The sequence below is a fragment of the Salpingoeca rosetta genome (genome assembly GCF_000188695.1).
Source record: "Salpingoeca rosetta unplaced genomic scaffold supercont1.33, whole genome shotgun sequence".
NCBI classification, from domain to species: Eukaryota; class Choanoflagellata; order Craspedida; family Salpingoecidae; genus Salpingoeca; species Salpingoeca rosetta.
In genome coordinates this window covers 411,085-431,973 of record NW_004754901.1, presented here as the reverse complement: position 1 = coordinate 431,973, position 20,889 = coordinate 411,085, and the positions used below count along the sequence as shown (strand labels likewise).

Sequence of the window (20,889 nt, the reverse complement as noted above, 5' to 3'; positions counted from 1 at the left end):
AACCGTCAACAAAGGCAAAATCTTTTTTACCACATTTGCACGAGGTGGGAAGGACTTTGTGGTTGCGTTCTGCCTGACGAATCGGCATACAATCGCACTTGTTCGAGGCGTCGCAGGTGGCGATGAAGGCGTTTAACAGGGTTGGGTTTTTTCTGTGCCTGGTTTCTCGTTTTGTTTGGCGAGTGTGCAGCCACCCCAGATCAACAACGACAGCAGGTTGGCTGCTTGTCGTTGCAGAGGGAGTGTGTGAAGCACGCCTCACACACCCACACGGCTGACGAATTTGACTGTGACAACCCGAGCGAACAAAGACGCAATCAAGGCAGACAGGCCGATCGCGCACACACATGCATGCACGTCCAACCGACCGAACCAACAACACGCAGAACCAACAACCCCGAACAGACTCGCTCTCGCTCCCTCAATCGCTCCCTTGCTCTCTCTTGCCTGCTTCTTGCTTGCTGGTTGAGTTTGAGGAGCATCCTCCTCATCACCTCCACCCCACCAATCAGCAGTGACGAGAAGGTTGGTCCCCTATCTGCAAGATTCATATGGCTGGTTGATTGGTTGGTTGGTTGGTTGGTTGATGTTTGTTCGGTTCTGTCACTTGAGCAGCTTGGATGGGGTAGCTCCGTGACAATCGTCTTTGTTGCGTTGTTTGCATGTTGCTGACCTCCTGTGTTCGAATACTCACGGCTTGCATACGTGTGCCTTGCTTCCCACCACCACACACGACCACACCGGCAACCCTTGCATGTGTGTGTGTGTGTTTTGCTGTCACAGTTTGACAACAACACTGCGACAGCAGCAACTTTCAAAACCCACAAAGGTGCGGCGTCGTGGCATGCATGCTGCTTGTTGGGCCATAGCATGGGCGCGAGTGGCACATGCACAAGCCACGCACCGCTTTTCTGCATGTGTGCATGTGTGTGCCTTTGTATGTTTGGCTGCGAGGTTTGGATGCAGCGCAAAAAGAAGGCACGGTTCCTTTGGCCGACAAACCCCCATGTCTCAAGAAGCACAACACACGACGTACACCGGGTGCACACACAAGTCGCTCGACTTATTTCCTCATTTATCTTTCTGCATGACCTTGACTGCGGCTTCACACAACAGACACCAACACAGCGGAGAGGTCCATTCAACACACCCGGCACAATCCTTACACCACGTGTGCTGAGAAGAGGAAGAGAAAGGGATTGCCACCATGCTGTCGTCCCCAGCTGGGACGACACAGGTTCAATCACGTACGTTTCTCTCTCTCTCTCTCTCTCTCTCTCTCTCTCTCTCTCTCCCTCTCTCCCTGTGTGTGTGTGTGTGTGTGTGTGTGTGTGTGTGTGTGTGTGTGTGTGTGTGTGTGTGTGTGTGTGTGTGTGTGTGTGTGAGTGAGTGTGTGTATCTCTGCTTGCGTGTGTGTTTTGTGTGTTTGTATATGTGTATATCCCTTGTGTGTGCGTGCTTGATGTCGCAAGTCTTACATTGACACAACTGTTCACTCACACTTTCATTCCCTTCCCTCGTCCCGTTCTCGGCACGGCTTGCAACCCGCAGCGACCGCAAGCAAACAGTCATCCCCAGTCATGGAGCGAAGAAGACGGCCGTACACCACGGCCCTTCGATATGACGAGATCACGACACTCGCCCCCGTCTTCTCCCTGGTGCGTACACACGTATGTGTGTATGTGTGTATGTGTGTATACATGTGTGTGTGTGCTTGTGTATGTATATGTGTGTGTATGTGAATGTGTGAATGTGTGTATGCATGTGTGTGCGTGTGTGCTTGGGCGAGATCACATCCTTGATTCAATACGTGCACGAACCGTCGTTGGGTGGATTTTGATCTGGCAGACGCAAGCCGAAGCAAGGCATCCCGTGGACACGTTCCAAACAGTCGAAGTAGAGGGCGCTGTGTCAATGCACGCCGCTCACGAGCACCAACAAGACCTTCACCTTGAAGATGCCCTGGCCATCATGACCAAGTATGCTTTTTGCTTGCAAGCATGCATGGTGGTTTGCTTGCATGCATCGTACCATCGTACAATTCATGCTAGAAGCACAGCTGTTTCTGCGCACTCGCTGATTCTGTTCCCGCTGATATGCACTCTCCCGTCACGTGCACACTCCGCACTCATTCACACGTGTCTCAACCACCACCATTCAACACGACAGGGGCACTGATTTCTTCAGTGTGCGTGAGAAGAGTGCAATTGTCCGCGTCACACTTCAGGTGAGCACACGCGAGTATTCGCTGCATGGTTCTCAGTCGCGTATGTACACATGTCATTGCAGTGAAACCAAAAGCAGGTGGAATACACAGACACACACACAGACACAGACACACACACACACACGCCATTACCAACACCTCACCTGCCTCACGCTACTCTTTCCACACACAACGCACACGCACATACACACCACAGTTGTCGTCGCAGTATGACCGCATTGTCATCTTTCGCAATGGCACGCCACGTGTGCGCATCGAGATCGAGAGCATCTGTGATGCCAGATGGGGACTCATGCCTGCAGGCAACGATCTCAAAGCGAAACACGGCGAAGTCGTGCCAGTTCACGACGCATTCTGCATTGGTATGACTGGTTGCGAGCAAGCACATGTACGCTATGCATGCGTTCCCTATGCTTACGAACATGCAATGGCACGACACATACGCGTGCACTCACACACACACAATCACACACACACACACACTTACACACACACACACACACACACACACACCACACACTACACACACACTACACACACACACACACACACACACACACACCCACACACTTACACACACACTTACACACACACACACACATACACACACACTCACACACGCACACACACACACACACACACACACACACACACACACACACACACGCACACACGCACACACGCACACGCACACACCGCAGTGTTTTGGCACCACTGGATGGACTGGTCATTTCTGAACCTCAGAGGCCTAGATGCAACAGCGGTGCAAGCATGGGTGGGAGGACTCAGGGCGCTGCTTCGCATTTCAATGAAGCCGCGTTTTGATAGTTTTGCAGTGCGGCTGCAGCGGCTGTTTGTCGCGTTGCATGCAGGCAATCAGCCACTCTCAGACACTACACTTCTTGCCAAGCTGGCGCGCGGTGTGAACGCAATGCCAGTGGACCACAGGTGCGCACGTGTTTGCATACATGTGTGAATGAAGAACGTGTACAAATGTGTGCATGCATGTGTGCGCGCGCGTGTGTGCACAACGCATCCTGACCCTTGTTGATGCAGCAAAGATGGCCTTTTTCTTCTCCCTTTGAAGGCGGTATCATACCCCTGACACATCTGCGGTTCCACGAGTCCTCACCTCACACCATCACACGTCGCTCCCTCTGGTGGTTTTGTCCTGTCTCCGTGGCTATAGCTGCGTCTCCACATTGGCTGCAACGCAATTGCGTGTGCGCGAATTCCTGTCCTTGACAGACACTGACACGCCAGTAAGACTAGAATGTGTACATGTCATGGCTTTTGATGTGATGTGCTTATGTGCGTGATGAGAATAGTGGTTGTCGACGTTGACGAGAGAAGGCGTCAGTGTCTTCGCACTGCAGTACATGCTGCGCACTCACACTCACACACCCATACTCACACACACACTCACACTCACACTCACACACACACACTCACACTCACACACACACTGCTCTATATTTCCACCCATCTAGGACACGCTGGTGCATGCGAGCGCAGTCTATTACGCGCACGTGGCTGTGATGCATCCGGAACTTGCAGATGTGTTCGTCAAATACACAGGCAGCGTTTATCAAGCGTAAGTTGTTGGTGGTTGGTGGTTGACGCATGCTCTTTTGCCTGCAAGCACAAGCACATGCGAGTCACGACAGCGACGACGGTTGTGATGGCTTACGGTCGATTACAGACATGCACACTCGTCTACTCACACCTTCGCCCTGCCACACACACACACACACACACCCATCACACACACACAAACACATCACACCCATCACACACACACACACACACACACACGCACACAAACACATCTCACCCATCACCCACAAACGCGCACGTCCATGTGTTAGGATGACGGATGACGCGTTTGATTTGTTCCTCCATTGCGAGCAAGAGGAGGAGCCATCCAAGGAGGAGCGATGGAAGATTGTGGACCAATATGAACCATCACCAACATTGCGACACCACCACCGGCTCTCACTAGCAGGGTATGTTGGAAATAAGGACACGTTATCGCGTGCGTATGTCATGGAAACATTCGTTCGCACGCCACCATCGCGGGTGTTGTTCGATTTCATTGTTCACACACGCACACGTGAGCGTGTGCAAAAGAATGCTCACTGCAGCCACAACTCACCGCCTTCCAATCCTTCCCATCTCAACATTTCCCCGAACTTCTCCCAATCTTCAGGTTCGTTGCGTATCTGCTGAGCGACGAGCACGGGAGCGCCCTTGATCCGGCCCACCGCCACGTGTGCCAAGATATGACGCAGCCGCTCTCGCACTACTTTGCCTCTTCCTCCCACAACACATACGTGAGCGAGCGCCAGAAAGGCTGTGAGTCGTCCGTGGAGATGTATGTGCAGTGCCTGCTGCGCGCCTGCCGGTCCGTCGAGTTGGACTGCTGGGATGGCGATGATGGCGAACCAGATATCACGCACGCCGCAGCGTAAGTCGCGATGATTTGTCCACGCGAACGCACCTTGGTCTTACTTTTCCGACATTGGTGTGAAGACTGTGAAGACTGTGAAGACTGTGTGCCTGCGTATGTGCGCGAGCGTGTGCTTGAAGGTTTGGGAGTACAGTTTCAGATTCAATACTGCGATGCCAACCTGTACGCTCAAGCCTCACCCATGTGTATTTACTCATTCTCTCCCCCGCTCACCCACTCCCTAACACACACACACACACATACACACATACACACACACACACATACACACATACACACACATACACACACACACATACCTCGCTTGCCTGTGCAACTGTGCACGATAACAGGCTGCCGTTCAACGGAGCGTTTGCATTCACATCGCGCATCAAGTTCGCGTCTGTGGTGCGGGCCATCAACGATTATGCATTTGTCAGCTCGGATTATCCGCTCATCCTCTCCCTCGAAGACCACTGCAGCATCAAGCAGGTGCCGTGTGCTTGTTTCTCTCGATGCCGTGTGTGGTGCTTGTGTTGTGTGCTCATTTTCGAGGGATTCTGTGTTGAAAGAAGAACAATGCAAATAAGCGTGCTTGTCACACTTAAATGCCCTCACTCATCCCCACCCACCCATCATCACAACCACCATCACGTTTTGCCCCCCCCCCCAACACACCACTACTGCAGCAAGAGAAGATGGCACGGTACTTTGTGGAAGTGTTTGGCGACAAGTTGTTGACGCAGATGCTGCCTGGACACGACAAGGATGAACTGCCGTCACCACAGGCCCTCAGAGGCAAAATCCTCATCAAGCACAAGAAACTCGGCGTGAGCGCAAAGGATAGAGACTCTTTGTTGCGTCTCCGTGCCCTTCGCACAGCATCCGACGGTAAGTTGAGTGTACGTGTGTGTCTGTGTGCGCGTGTCTGTGCATGTGTCTATGTGATGTGTTGTCATGTGTACATGTGTCCGCGTGTTTGCGCACGCCAGTATCATCTTCATCACCTCCACCATCTCCACCACTGCCACCACAATACAGATGGTCTTGACGATGAAGAGGAAGACATTGCACGTCAGGCCTGCAGGGAACGACGATCAGAGGTGCTCGTGGTGTCGAGTTGTACATGCATTTGCACAGAGATGTGTTTTGCATGCCTGCACTTGTTGTGTTGCCCTTCTTATTCAAACACACACACACACACATACATACATACATACACACATACACACACATACATACATACATACACATCATCGTCACCGCCACCACCACTAGTCTGTGCCGCCGGAAGTGCGTCGTGCCCATCAGCGCGCGTTTCGCCCCAAGGATGGAAAACCGGACAAATCATCCACTCTTCGTGCTGAAACCACTTCCCCTACCCACCACCGTGAGTGATATGTAGCTGTATAAGCGGGTGCATGCCTGTTTGCGTGCGCGTGTGCGTGTGCGTGTGCGTGTGCGTGTTGCTGCTGCAGACTGTGTCTACTATTCTCGCCGTCTGCACCCTTATCATCAACGTCTGCCACCGTTTGCATGCCTGCAACTCCATTCCACCCCGACAACACTGCAACAGAGCCTTCATTGCCACATGAGAGTGCTGATCGTCAGCCAAGTCAGCACGACGTTCTTTCGAGCGACTTGCAAGGTACACACGCGCGCGTGCATACCCACGACCTTCCGATGTTTTCTATGCTGCTGTATCCATAGCATAATCCACCCTCCCCCACCCACACGCATGTTTTTCCTTTGCTTTTCACGCGCGCGATCTACGCACACATACACATCCACACATACACCACATACATATCTCACCCGTACCACACACACACACACACACACACACACACATACACACACACACACACGCACACACACACACACACACACACACATGCACAGCACTTGCGCAATCGAATGGCGCCGCTGTGTTGAAGATCAGCAACCGTTGGCGTGCACGCGTTCAGAATGCGACCGCGACAGACCAACAACATCAACAGCAGCAACAGAAACAACAACAGCCACCACCACCACCTTCATCATCGTCACAAGCGCCAGGAGCTCGACTTTCTGATGTAGGAGAAGGTGAACAAGGTCGAGGTGACATGGAGACCGAGGATCGATTGGAGCCACTGCCCCATGTTGCGTCAGCACAGCAGTTGCATCACGAGCAGTATGAGCACTGTCGCACTTCATATGGAAACATGCAGCGGCCAGCAACGGCAAGCGGTGGCATCCGTGTCAGCTACGATGACGACGACCTGGCAGCACTCACCTGCACCACCACCAACAGCAAGAACAGCAGCAGTGGCCATGGCAGACAGGCCAGAAACCGCAAGAGGAGGAGCACACACCGCGCTCGCATGGCTGTTGGCAGCGGTGCGAGCGACAACGACGATGGTGACGACGACGACAATCATCATGATGGTGATGGCCATGGCGATGATGGTGGACATGTGAACTTGAGTGAGATGATCATGGCACGCGAGCACGCGTTACCTTGCTCCCGTGATGAGAGCTGTGTGTCGTCCATCGTTATGAGCTCACATCGTGACAGCATCAGCACAGCTGGCCGATTCAGCGGTTACAGTGGCTACTCACACTCCGTCACCAACAGCCACCACCACCACCAACATGGCAGTGGTACTGGTGACGACGGTGATGGTGGCAGAGGGAGGAATGGGCGACAGCGAAGTCGATCGGCGATGTTTGGAGGGCCGATGGCGCATCATCCGCGACCGGGTCGCAACCGCTCTCGCTCCCTCATTCCCGCGGTACATGCATGGTGGTGACGGCGATGATGGCGATGGTGATTAAAGGGGTGGGGGTGGGTGGTGATTGTGATTGATGGTTGTAGTTGTGATGTGGTGGTTACGTATGTGCACGTGGTTTGGTGAGAATCCCTCTTCAGATGCATGCACGCACACACACACACACACACACACACACACACACACACACACACACACACACACACACACACTCTCTCTCTCTCTCTCTCTCTCTCGCTCTCACTCACGTACATGCAACAATGTACTCCCTCCTCCTCCTCCTCACGTTCACTGCAGGCCCTTCCGAAGCGCGGGGATCGATCGCTGAGCAGCAGCAACGGCAGCCGCACTGGTGCGCTGGGTGGCAGTGGCGCTGGGTATGTCATGCGCATGCCCCACATCGCCGAGGACGAAGATGAGGACGAGGCATCAGTGGCATCGACTACAATGCAAGATGGCTGTGGCGAGGGAGCTGCGACGGTGTATGAGCAGGACGAGAGCCCAAACGAGATGGACGCGTGTGTTCTCGTGTCGTCGCGACCCACAACCCCACCACTCCACAGCAGCCACCAATACGACGATGACCAGCAAACACAGCAACAGCCATCGCACCAACCAGAACCCTCACATCAACACCAGCAGCAGCAGCGGCGGCGACACAGCAGCAGCTCGCCAACTGAAGTGCGATCAAAGTCGGCTGGATCATCGCCCCGTCGCCTTGCACGCGCGCGGTGAGTGGTGGTGGCAGTGGTGGTGTGGTGTAACGGAATGAGGTGGGATGGGATGGGGAAGAGGGCTGTTGATGTGATGCAGCCATTCGCTCACTTCTACATCAACATTCACACACACACACACACACACACACACACACACACACACACACACACACACACACACACACACACACACACACACACACACACACACACACAGGCGCAAGTTGTCGCAATCACGGGAGGACTCCGATGTGTTTTCGTTCTCGACTTCAACTGCACACATGAGTGCCAGGCCAAGTGAGTGCTCTAGTGCTTGCGTGGTCTGTGTGTGTGATACACGTGATGCACGATTTCTTCTTGTACTTGATTGTGTTTCTCAAGACCAGCCAGTGCCAGACAAATTGCTTCCATCTCAGCAACTGCACGCGCGCACACACACACACACACAGACACACACAGACACACACGAATGTACCTCACTCACCCTCACGTGCTTCGCTCTTCTCTCCCCCTCTCTCTCTGTTTCGTACAACGCCTGGCATGTGTGTTTTACTCGACAGCAACGCCGCCAACAAGCATCTCCCCCCAGTTTCGTTCGCGAGACTCTGCGCTCACAGCAGTGCAGGAGGAAGATGAAACGACACGTGTGCCCACACAGCATCGCAGCCACCACCAACGTGATCTCTATTGTGACAGTGACGACGACGAAGATGGTGATGGTGGTGGCAATGACAAGAATGACAGACGCTCGAATCATTTCCCCGTTGCGTCGCTGGACGATGTCGATCAATATCTCGCAGTCACAGCTCGCTTCAGGTGAGCGCAAATCACTCATGGCAATGGCTGTTTGTGTGTGTATGGTTGGTGTTGGTGCTTTGGGCGGGTTGTTGTTACATTTATGATGGACAGAACACAGATAGGTGGTTCGCTTCCTCGCACACACATTTTCTTTCTCTCTTTCTCTCTCTCACACACACACACACACACCTTCATTCACACTTTCGCTCTGTCGCACGTACCAGACGTGACAGTCCAGCACAGGCTGATGACGGCGATGAGACGACAACGAATGGGCACACGCGCTCACGATCTGTGATCCCATCAACACACGCGCGCAGCAGAAGCGCATCTGCACATCGGCGACCACGCACGAGCGAAGGGGGGCGAAGGTCGGAGGGTGGCAGGCTCATGCGATACGAAAAGCATCTACAGCATCAGCGGCCAGGGCGTGGGCGTTATCCATCCAGCGATGCTGACACGCCGTTGCAATCACCACCACAGCAGCAGCGTTCCAGTCACGTGTCTGCGACTGGCATTGGATTGTACAACGGACCATCACCACCATCAACACGATGCTCGCATGGTGCCGGCAGCTGTGCAAACTGCAACGGAGCTGCTCCCAACTTTGACGAAGATGAAATCAGCGAAGAGCCATCCTCTGGCGTTCTCGAACCGGTCAGGGCTTGATCGTGTTGCATTTATGTGTGTGTGTGTGTGTGTTGTGTTGTGTGTGTGTGTTGTGTGTGATATTGTGTTTGTGTGTGATATTGTGTTTGTGTGTGATGGCTGTTGCTGAACTGCGAAGCCTGCCCACGCACACATACACATGCAAACACCCCTGTTCACACACACATATTCGCACACCCGTTAACCCCCCCCCCCGACCACACACACACACACACACACACACACACACACACACACACACACACACACACACACACACACACACACACACACACACACACTTGCACAGGAAACAGCACAGCGGCGACTGGCGCGGCGGTTGGAGCGTGCACAGCACATCGCCCGCTATCAGACGATTGAAGAACTCCAGTTCTATGGGCACAAACAGCCCGTGGTTGCACAGAGCATGTCAGATCTCGTCATCTACACGCGCGCGGTGAAGTTTACGCGCTTTGCGTCAAAGGCGCTTGAACGTGATGCCATCTCCAAACACCGTCGCCGCGACGCTGGCGATGGTGGTGATGGCGACAGTGATGATGATGATGACGACGACAGCGTGCATGCGCCCGTGTTTGCATACGAAATGTCAAGCTTCAATGGTGCGTTTGGTTCTGTCGCTGCGTGTGCTGTATGCCACTGCTGTACGTGTTGCCGGGTGTGTTGGTGCAGTCGCTGTGATCTCTGTCACACACACACACACACACACACACACACACACACACACACACACACACACTCTCTCTCTCTCTCTCTCTCTCTCTCTCTCTCTCTTTCTTCATTAACCATGGCTCACACACGTCCATGTTCATTCACATTCTCCCACCCCCAAAACACATGCACACATTCTCACCACTACAGAGAGCGCTGCGCTGCGTCTTGTGAACAAACGGCGGCAAAAGTTGACGGAACACAACATCTACAAGCTCACGCGCGTCTACCCACATGGAAGGCGGTATGTTGCGCGTGTGTCTGACGCGCGTACGTGTATGGGTGTGTGTGTTTGTGTTTGTACGTGTATGTTCCGGCCTTCACGTTGCATGCATGCAAGAAAGCAAGCACATACACGTACACCTTCCGAGTATCCTCTCTCACTCGCCAATGCATTCTGCCCCTGTTCTTTTTGTTTTTCTTGTAGCATCGACTCGTCCAATTTCAATCCTCTTCCATTTTGGAGCGCGGGATGCCAACTTGGTACGGCATTGTCCATGCTTGCACACGTGTGTGCACATGCATAAACACTTTTCATTCTTCCGTTCTTCGTGCTCGCACACTTGCACACTGCCTCACACACAATCACACACAATCACACACACACACACACACACACACACACACACACACACACGCTCACTAACTCACTCACTGACTCACAAACACAACACACAACACAGTGTCACCGAACTGGCAGACGCCCGACACGAACATGCTGCTGTACAACGCATTTTTCCAGCACTTGAACGGCGGCTGTGGATATGTCCTCAAGCCAAAGTTCATGCGCGACCCAGAACTGTACGTGCAATGGCTGGACACTGTGATGATGAGGGCGAATACGCAGCGCAACCATGCATGCATGCCACACCATGTCATGTGCACTCTCAACCAAACATATCATTGCGTCTTATCAGGCATCCAGCACACACACACGCACGCATGCACGCACACGCACGCACGCATACATTGACACACACACGCACACGCGCACACGCATACATTTACCCACACCTTCTTCACCCTTCTCTTCCTCCACCCTAATGCCCATGTTCTGTCTGTCTTTTCCTTCAGGTTGATGGAACGGTCGCTGTTTCCCGCGAAATTTGAGCGCACGCTGACGTTCACTGTGGTGTCTGGGTTGAACCTTCCACCCGGCACCCACTACACCGTTCACATTGAAATGCATTCGACAACCGGTACTGAAGAGTTTACAACGTCGAACGTGCGCGAAAACGCCAACTGCAAAGGATCCGCTCTCTGGATGGAAACATTCGTCATCAAGTAAGCGGCTATCATGTGATCTCTGCACAACACAGACACACACACAGACACACACACATATTACATACACGCACACGGGTGTCATAGTTCCATCTTGTTCTTCTCGTCTTCTTCCCACCTCTCCGCACCATCTCATTCCTGTTCTCCTTGGTCATCTCCTCCTTCAACACTTGAGGTGCACGCTGCCGGAGTTGCAGATGCTGCACGTGTGGATTGAGCCACGATTTTCATCAGGTGGCAGGCGTGGCAGCGGCAACACCAACACCAATACCGGCAACAACAACGCCAGCACCAACAACACCTCCAACACCGGCAACAGCAATACCGGGACCAACACCGACACCACCACTGGTTGCGCAACGAACACAACAGCTGCATGCGGTGGCAGTGACACGAGCGATGCCGACGCCGTCGACCATCCGCTCTTCGAAGCATGGCTACCTGTGGTAACGCTTCGAACAGGGTATAGGAAAATCAGTCTCGCACCACCGGGCGCGCTCAACCCGTCGTTCCTCGCCTTCAAGCACGGCAAACTCGCCAAAGGTGTGAGTGTGCGGCGCCCTGCACAACAGCAGCCAGCAGCTACCACCCCCACCACTGCGCCCGACACTGCAAATCCGTGCAACCCCAAATGCCACACCAGCGGCAGCACCAACGCCACCAGCCAATGCACTGCACAACGCTCCCTGTGTCACCATGGTGCTGGTGTGCGAATCTGCACGTGCGAGTGTCCATGTGTGGACAAGAACGCACGCGACAAGCACAACGCAGCACATGGCGACGGCATCAACGACGCCAGCAGCGGCGCCGATGCAGCTGCCACTCGCAAGGGGCGTGAGCCTTCGTTGACAGCACTTTCCAAAAAGGGAAGGTCAAAGTCTGCCGGACGCAACCGATCGCGTGACCCGAGTGCAAGTCCCCAAACGGAGCGAAAGCGGCGGTTTTTTTCGCCTCGCCTCCGCCGCAGGCGCAAAGAGAGCACAGACATTACGGCAAAGGGCACGAGCACAACAAGCACCCATCACCACGACGACGATGACGACGACGACGACAACATTGGTGCTGATGCAGTTGTCTGTGGGTCGTGTGGTGGCGTTGTGTGTTCCGCGTGCGGTGGTGGTCATCACAACAATGATGTCGCTGACGTTGGTGGACGTGACGCAACAACGCGGCAGTCTCCTGATGTTGGAAGCAGGGGCCCACGCCTTGTCGTGTCAACTGCCGACGACGCAGCAACGGCGACGCAGAACGACAACAACAGCAACAACAGAAACAACGATGATGATGATGATGATGATGATGCGCACCAACATCAGAGTGACGACATTCACGTGCACTTTGATGCAAGCTTCACTGTTGATGATGTGGACAGCGGCGAGGTGGCTGCAGGCACTGATCGGGGGCGAGTCAACAGCACGGCCAGCCGCGCGAGCGGCAACAGCCTAAGCCCATACAGCAACACGTGCCACCACGACGATGACCCTGACAACAGCTGCTGCGACAAGCACAGCGAGCTCACACACGCGCACACCCCTCACCCACGACGGGAGCGCTCTGCACAGCGTTCACGCCATCACAGCCTCCGCCGCACACGCAGCCGCAGCAGCAGCCACACACGCTCGCGCAGCAAGAGCATTGGGCGGCGTCATCGAAGCGGTACAGGAGCTTCATCCATGCGCGCGTCACGGCGGCGCGGCTCCCACTCGCATGGGGCAGGTCCTTCGGCTGTCCTTTCATCGTTTGCCTCGCAAACGTCAATCCTGTCCTCCTTGCTGAATGACGATGACACCGGCACTAACGGTGGTGCAAGACCGTCATCTACCCCGCCGACTGTCGCCGCGCAGACACCAACGGCAGATGCAGGCACAGCGCGCTCATCACAAACATCAGCGAGCGACGACACGCCGAGCAGAAGCGACAGCATGTGTGACAGTCGCCGGGACAGCAACAACAACACGCAGCACGGGGAGTGTGGCCCCAAAGCCGATGCGCGCAGTGTGCGCGGGTCAAACAGCAGCGCTGTTGCTGGAAGGGCGAGCCACGAGCATGTGAAGCACGGTGGCCACAGACTGACGTCGCCGTCACTCAAGGCAATGGCTGGACGGGCCAGGCGTGTGTTTACCCGCAACAAACAATCCTCGTCGCAGCTGCAGCAGAAGCAACAGGGCACGCAGGCATCGCTGTTGTCAACATCATCGACATCAACAGCGACAATTGCGGCACCATTGATGTCAACACGCCCGGCATCTGCTGCCTCTGGTCGCTCTGGTGTGTCAGCCTGGTCATCCACCCTCTCGCTCACGCAAACCGGCGGTGTCACTCGCAGCAGCGGTGATTGTGGCGGCTGTGATGATGGGCGGAGTGGGGTGGCGAGTGGACGAAACACCAGAAAGCCATCCGATTCAGTCACACCGCACAGCACCCAGGGATCAACGCGATCAGTGGGAAGCAGCACCAGCAGCAGCAACAGCAAGGAAGATGTGTGTGCGAGCTTTACGCTGCCTGGCACACAGATGGCGAGCGCAAACAGCCTTCCACCAACGCTCATCGTTCACATTCAGGACGCCGCGTCCACCCGTCGTCCACGCCATCGCTCCTCCACATTCGGCAGGCTGTTGGACCTGCAGGCCGAACGCAAGACAAACAGCCTCCAAAAGTCGAAGCGAGGTGCGTGTGGTGGTTGTTTCTGGCTTTGTGTGAATGTGTGCGTGCGCATTGCATGTGAACGTGTGTGTGCTTGCGCTTTGTGTTGCTCGTGAACGTGTGCGTGTGTTGTGCGTCGTGCTGCATGAACCTGTGCTCGTCGGGGCGTGCGTGTGTTGTGCAGTCAGTGCTCACACCACATGTTTGCCATCAATGCTGTGCAGGTGGTGCGTCGCATTCGCCGAGTGGGACGCTCACGTGCGACATCAAGGACGCCGTGGACAGCCAGTCTGATCCGCTGTTGCATGCGAACGTGTTTATCCACGTTGGAATGTATGAGGAGGACGAGGCTGTGCACGCATGCGAGACAAGCAGCGCCGCCCAGCCAACCATGCTGTCCTTTGTGCGCGTGTCTGAAACGGACCAGGTTGTGGACATCGTTGACAAATACTGCGAGATGCGTGGCGTTGATCTGGCGCCTGGTGAAGAACTGGTCCTTGCCCACAGGCAGGACTTGGAGGACAGCGAGCACGCAGTCCTCCCTCCACTGACACACCCGCATTTGGAGCACAACACGTTCTTCTTCCTGCGCCACTGCTTCCCAGACCTGCGCAAGACGGTGCTTGGCGACGTGTTCATCTTCTATGTGCACTTGAGCGCCGGTGACGACCAAGACGGGCGCCCTCGCTCCCGCACCAACACGGTGTCGTCCACCACATCCACCACATCCACAGCGTCGCCAATGGCGCCAACAGCCGCCGCCGCCGCTGCAGATCAGCAGCGCTACCGTCGGAGTTCAGTGTCCACGTCGTCACTGGCTGCAAGCGTGCTCTCGCTTGGGCGCAACACAGCCGCCAGCACACATGCACACGCACCAGTTCTCTCACGTCTTCGCTCGCAGCGTCATCCCTCTGTCAGCACAGACAGACCTGCGACGCTACAGGAACACAGGCAGCAGCAGAGGCAGCAGCAGCAGCAGCAATCACGGCTTGCAGGTGTGGGACGCACACCATCCCTGGTCTTTCCCCACGATCAACAGCAGCAAGATCAGGGACAAGAAGATGAAGTACGAGAGCACCACCAGCATCAGCAGCAGCAAGGTGTGGCTGCGTCACCGCATCCTCTCACGCAGCCGATGATTCAAGAGAGCGGCGAGCGTGCAAATACGCGCGTTCACCCTCTTGCACGCACCACAAGTGCCCACGGCACGAGCAGCCTTCGTGTCACCACGTCAGCGACATCCCCGCCGCCATCCCCGCTGCCAGCAATCCCTCCAACATCACCCGCACGAGCCCGCTCCCCTGGTGCAAGCCAGCACCGTGCACCCTCGCCCCTCAGCCGCAGCCACGAGCGCGCGCCGTCTGTGTCCGGCGACGCGGTGACTGCTGGTGCGCCCACATCCGCTCCATACTCGTCAGCATCACACGCGGCGACGCAGCAGCGCACCCCACCGTCCACCTTGTCAAGTGCACGTGGAAGCAACAGCAGCGACCAAGCAGCAACCTCTTCCTCCACGAAGCCCGCAACAACGACAACGACAACAACGGCGACACCAGCAACGGCAGCAGCAGCAACAACAACAACAACACCTACTGCGGCTCCCACAGCCGCAACACCAACTGCCACAGCCGCAGCACAGGGTGCAACATCTGCGACTGCTGCTACGCCAGCGATGGCGATGGCGCCTTCGGTCATTTCTCGTGGCGTGAGTTCGGCAGGTGCTGCTGCTGTGTCTTCCACGCCCTCATCTCGTCGCGGCAGCACGTCCACGTCGAGTGCCATGAGCCCATGGAACAGGCTGAAACGTTTTGTCACGCACAAGCGCAGCACCGCCCTGATGCAACCCCGCTTCCTACTCATTGGCGGTGGAAAGGTGATGACGTTTGATCCGGAGACAGGCCAGATGCAACACGTGCTCTCCCTCAAGTTTTTGAAAACATGGAAGGTGCGCAAGAGCAACAACACGATGCTGCTTCGCTTTGAAGACGGCAGCGAAGTCAGCGTACAGGTGCGATGCGAGGTGCAGCGGCGCCTGCTGTGTAACGCCATCGCCAAACACTTGGCGGCAAAGACTGGAGAGACACACGCGTCTACGCGCGCACAGGCGCTGAGCAGTGGTGTGTACACACCAACATCAGCGACAACTTCGCCAACGGCAACAGCACGCCGCCGCTACTCGCGTGCAAGCCAGGACTTTGACGCTGATGTGTTCAACACGAGCGCCCCGGCGACGCGCCGAAGTTCACTGCAGGTTGTACTTGAGAACATGGAACAGCGTCGTAGCAGTGCAGCCGCCGTCACCATGTCGGGGATGTTTGATGAAGAAGGCGATGCGGGCGATGTCAACGAAGGTGCAAGCGTTTCTGGCGACCTGGTGGAGAATGTGTGGCAGGACGACGACAACGACGATGATGACGACGATAATGACGACGATGATGACGATGATGACGACGATGATGACGACGATGCGGACAATGCAGATGACGGTGGTGATAGAGCTGGTCTTTCAGCTTCACAGGAGAGTGAAAGGAGTGTTGTACAGACACACCACCATCGCCACGACCGTCGCCACCATCACCATCATCACCACCACTACCATGATCGTGATCATCCGACGTTTGTGAGCGCTGCAACGTACTTTCACCGCCACCGGCGCCCACCTCAGCGAGATGAGGACTGCTTGTCCGAGCACACGGAGGTGTCCGACAGCGACACGATTGCTTCACAGAGTCCAGGCAACCGTTCTCCGCTCTCATTCTCGTTTTCACAAGCTACTACCGCACAGCAGAACCAACAGCACCAACAACAACAGCACCAGCACCAACAACAACAGCACCAGCACCAGCACCAGCAGCAGCACCAGCAGCAGCACCAGCGGTTGCATGCGCAGAGCCCACCACGCATGCTGTCATCACAGGCACTGATGGAGAATGTGACGACACCACCACGCACACCCAGCCCACTCTCTTCTGCGCTGGTGTCGGCTTCCTCGCACGCAAGCAGGGCAGCGCGAACCAAGTCACCCCTCTCGCCATCAGCATCAGCGGCAACGACAACAGCAGGGGCAGAGACCCGAGACGTGACACGTGCGTCCCCACAGTCTCCAAACACGACTGTGTTGCAGCAAGCGCATGGGGTGTACGAGCTGGACACGTCTGGTGATTGGAGCAGTGCACCCACCGCAGGCAACAGCCAGGGTGCGAGCAATACCAGCAGCCCAGGCAGCAGCGTGCGACACCCGCACCGTAAACATGCATCAGATCATCGCTCCCGCTCGGGCATGTCGCGGTTTGTGCACATGATTCGATCATCAATTAACGGCCGCTCCTCCCGCGCCTCCGAGAGTGAAGACACCGATGTGGAGGTGGAAATGGTTGACGCGCTCAGCGTGGCTGAGCGTGGCGCAGATGGTGACGCAGAACAACTTTGCGGGGGCGGGCGCACGCGTGGGGAATCGCCTATTCGCCGTGGTCTTCGCAAAGGACTGTCGCACCTGCACCTTGGTCGCCGCCATCGCAGCCGCAACACCGACAGCCAACGTGGCAGTGGCTCCAGCACTGCAAGCTCGGACATTCACGCACCGGTGGCCCAGCATACAGTGGAAGCAGTGCATGTAGCACAAGGAGCGCGTGCAACAGCAGCGACAGCAGATCAGACAGCTGAAAGCGTGCACACTTCTGTGCTTGACGTCTCGGCAGGCCTTTACCGTGCGCGTAATGACAGCGCTGATGGCTACGATGACGATGACGATGATGGATATGTGGAGGTTGGCTCAACAACCGACACAGACTATGATGATGAGAGCGATGATGAACTCGATGCTGCGGAAGTGGCAGAGAACACAGCCATGCACGGCCGTCACCACGTTCATCATCACCACGGTCACCACCACCACGGGCATGGTCATGATGATGGTTGCAGACCCCGTGTCGATGGGTACGATGGTGACGACAACGAAGATGAAACGCGTGTTGAACAGCTACACGTCGAGAATCATCTTCACCACCATCACCGCCACCAGCACGCACACCTTGACCACCACCGCGCGCACCCTCATCATTATCGCGATCACAAACGCGACCAACGCACGCATCACGCGCGTTCTCATGCCCGCAGTCGCAGTCGTGGTCGTGGTCGTGGTCGGAAGCACGCGCGTGAGCTGTCGCCACCACACGACCGCTACCTTCTTCACCGCCTGCACAGCGAACAAGGCGACGACAATCGTGACACGCGCCATGGCGGTGGCGGTGATGAGGGCCCACCACCTGCTGCAGATGACGTGGAAATGGAGATGGATGCAGGCGATGAGGATCGCGCTGATGGTGTACAGGACCAGCATCCCCGCCACCGTGACAGCTTCCACCGCGGCGTTGTTGATGCTGATGGCGAAGATCATGATGATGATGATGATGATGATGATGATGGTCGCGGTGACGATCGTGGTGATTATGACGATGGTCGTGGTGACGATCGTGGTGATTATGACGATGGTCGCGGTGACGATCGTGGGGATGATGGTGATGATGATGTGGAGGATTTGTCCGCCCTTACAGCGAGTGGACGCGATCGCCGCAAGTCCTACGCGGCGCTGGTGTCGAGCCGGTTTTCACAGCACGCGTCATCCCTACCTGCGCACACATTGGCGCGGTTGAGTTACGAGTCCACGTTTGCGTTCAGCTCAAGCGACGAAGCAGAAGGTGAAAGAGCAGCGAGGGGTAGCACAGACAGCACTGCCAGCTGCGTCGTGAACAACGTGGGCTCATATGACGTGATTGCAGACACAACCGATGACGACACGACAGACGACGATGACGCTGACCATGACAGCGACGGCGGCGTGTTTGACGATGACGATGACGATGATGGTGATGCTGATGAAGGTGGCAACGAGCAAGCCCACAAGAGCAGCGGGGGCATTGAAGCTCGCCACAGTCGCCAACATGATGCAGATGATGCGAATACACTCGACTGGTCGCTGCTGATGTTGCTAACACACCTCATCAACTGCTCATCACATCAGCACTTGACGGATCCGCACCTTGTTCCCCTCCGCCTGCGCGCCATTCGCGCTCTGCAGGTACGAGTGCATTTTTGATTTGCTTGTGTTTGATTGTGTGTGAGTGTTGCATGAGTGTTTGTGTGAGTGGTGTGTGAGTGTTGCGTGTGTGTTTGTGTGTTTGGTGGCAATTGTGCTTGTGGTGTTAATTTGTGTATTTGATTGTGTGAGTGTTGCGTGTGTGTTTGATTTGCGTGCACTCGTACGCGATTCTTCGACGTGCTTCTTCGTTTGTGTTTGCTTGTTTTGATGGGTCTGTCGTCGGTTTCCCGTATTCACTCACATTGCGTTGTGCGTATGTGATGTTGAACGACAGAAGCTCGTTGCGTCGCAGTCCGGAACCCAGGCCACCACCGAACACATCAAGGTTTGTGCTTGCAGGCAATTCTTCACGTGCAAAGCAGTGGGTGAACCCAGGATGCAGATCATACGCGCAGCCACAAGCCAAGATGCTCGACATTCTGGCCCCCCTCCACACACACACACACACACACACACACACACACACACACACACACACACACACACACACACACATACACACACACATACACTTTCTCATGCTTACGCACACTACCGCCACCACAACTGCCATTGCTCGACAGACTGCTGCCAAGGAGATGATGTGCATCCACACGCTGGTGCAGCTTGGATTGGAGGATGGAAGCCTGGAGGAAGCAACAGAAAGCCTGGCCACCATCGCGTCAGTTTTGGAGAACGACACTGTTTGCGCGGTGTTGCGTTCTGACGATGATTCAACACAACAGCAGCAGCAGCAGCAGCGCGGCACTGGTGGTACGCAGTTAAACCGTGTTGTGAGGAACACAAGCGGATTTCGCGTGCTAAACTGCTGATACTGATGTGCATTCGACAACAACAACAACAACAACAACAACAACTACAACAACAACAACAACAACAACAACAACAACAACAACAACAACAACAACAACAACAACAACAACAACAACAACAACAACAACAACAACAGCAGCAGCAGCAGCAGCAGCAGCAGCAGCAGCAGCAGAGAAAGGGCTCTCTTCGTTCATGCTTTGGTTACGTTGTGTATCGTGTGTTTTTTTCTGTTTTCATCACTCATCCGCGTGTTTTCAACCCCCCCCCCCCTCCCGTGTGCCACTGTGTGGCGAAACATCACTGTTCTTTCTTTTTGGGAGAGCACATGCGTGCGTGTCGCTGGCGACCGTTCATAGCAGTTTGGCGTTCATGATGATTGTGTACATGATAATGTTGTGTTGTATGATTACCTGATAGCTTCCTGTTCGTTCGTCTTTATTGATGTGTGCAAAGAGAGATTGATCGATGGTAGTTGTGCATGCGTTGCTTGGGGTTTGCTCATTTGTCTTTACACCTCTTGCAATATACACAACCAAACACACTCCATATGAATGCCACAGACACAGACACACACACGCATACACAGACAACCAAACACACACCATATGAATGCCACAGACACAGACACACACACGCATACACAGGCGCACACACACACACGCACACACAGACACACACACACACAACATGCGTCTTCCTCCATGTTGTTCCGA

The 20,889-nt window shown here is 55.2% G+C and overlaps 1 protein-coding gene across 1 annotated transcript; it reads left to right on the top strand.

The window, feature by feature from the left end:
• Positions 1 to 311: 311 nt before the first annotated feature.
• PTSG_13055 (uncharacterized protein) lies at positions 312 to 20,175 on the top strand (the record flags this gene model as incomplete). Its single annotated transcript, XM_004988795.1, has 31 exons — positions 312 to 525; positions 784 to 829; positions 1,117 to 1,247; positions 1,552 to 1,658; positions 1,849 to 1,979; positions 2,170 to 2,227; positions 2,424 to 2,589; positions 2,929 to 3,175; positions 3,417 to 3,489; positions 3,718 to 3,821; positions 4,096 to 4,233; positions 4,437 to 4,694; positions 5,030 to 5,168; positions 5,366 to 5,567; positions 5,718 to 5,779; positions 5,955 to 6,066; positions 6,253 to 6,324; positions 6,579 to 7,450; positions 7,745 to 8,178; positions 8,381 to 8,460; positions 8,724 to 8,979; positions 9,186 to 9,618; positions 9,920 to 10,229; positions 10,489 to 10,582; positions 10,766 to 10,821; positions 11,022 to 11,139; positions 11,413 to 11,622; positions 11,798 to 14,289; positions 14,490 to 19,342; positions 19,638 to 19,688; positions 19,927 to 20,175. Exons 3-31 carry the CDS (start codon positions 1,208 to 1,210, stop codon positions 20,173 to 20,175), a joined length of 12,417 nt encoding a protein of 4,138 aa, XP_004988852.1. The 5' UTR covers positions 312 to 525; positions 784 to 829; positions 1,117 to 1,207.
• Between the last annotated feature and the right edge of the window lie 714 nt (positions 20,176 to 20,889).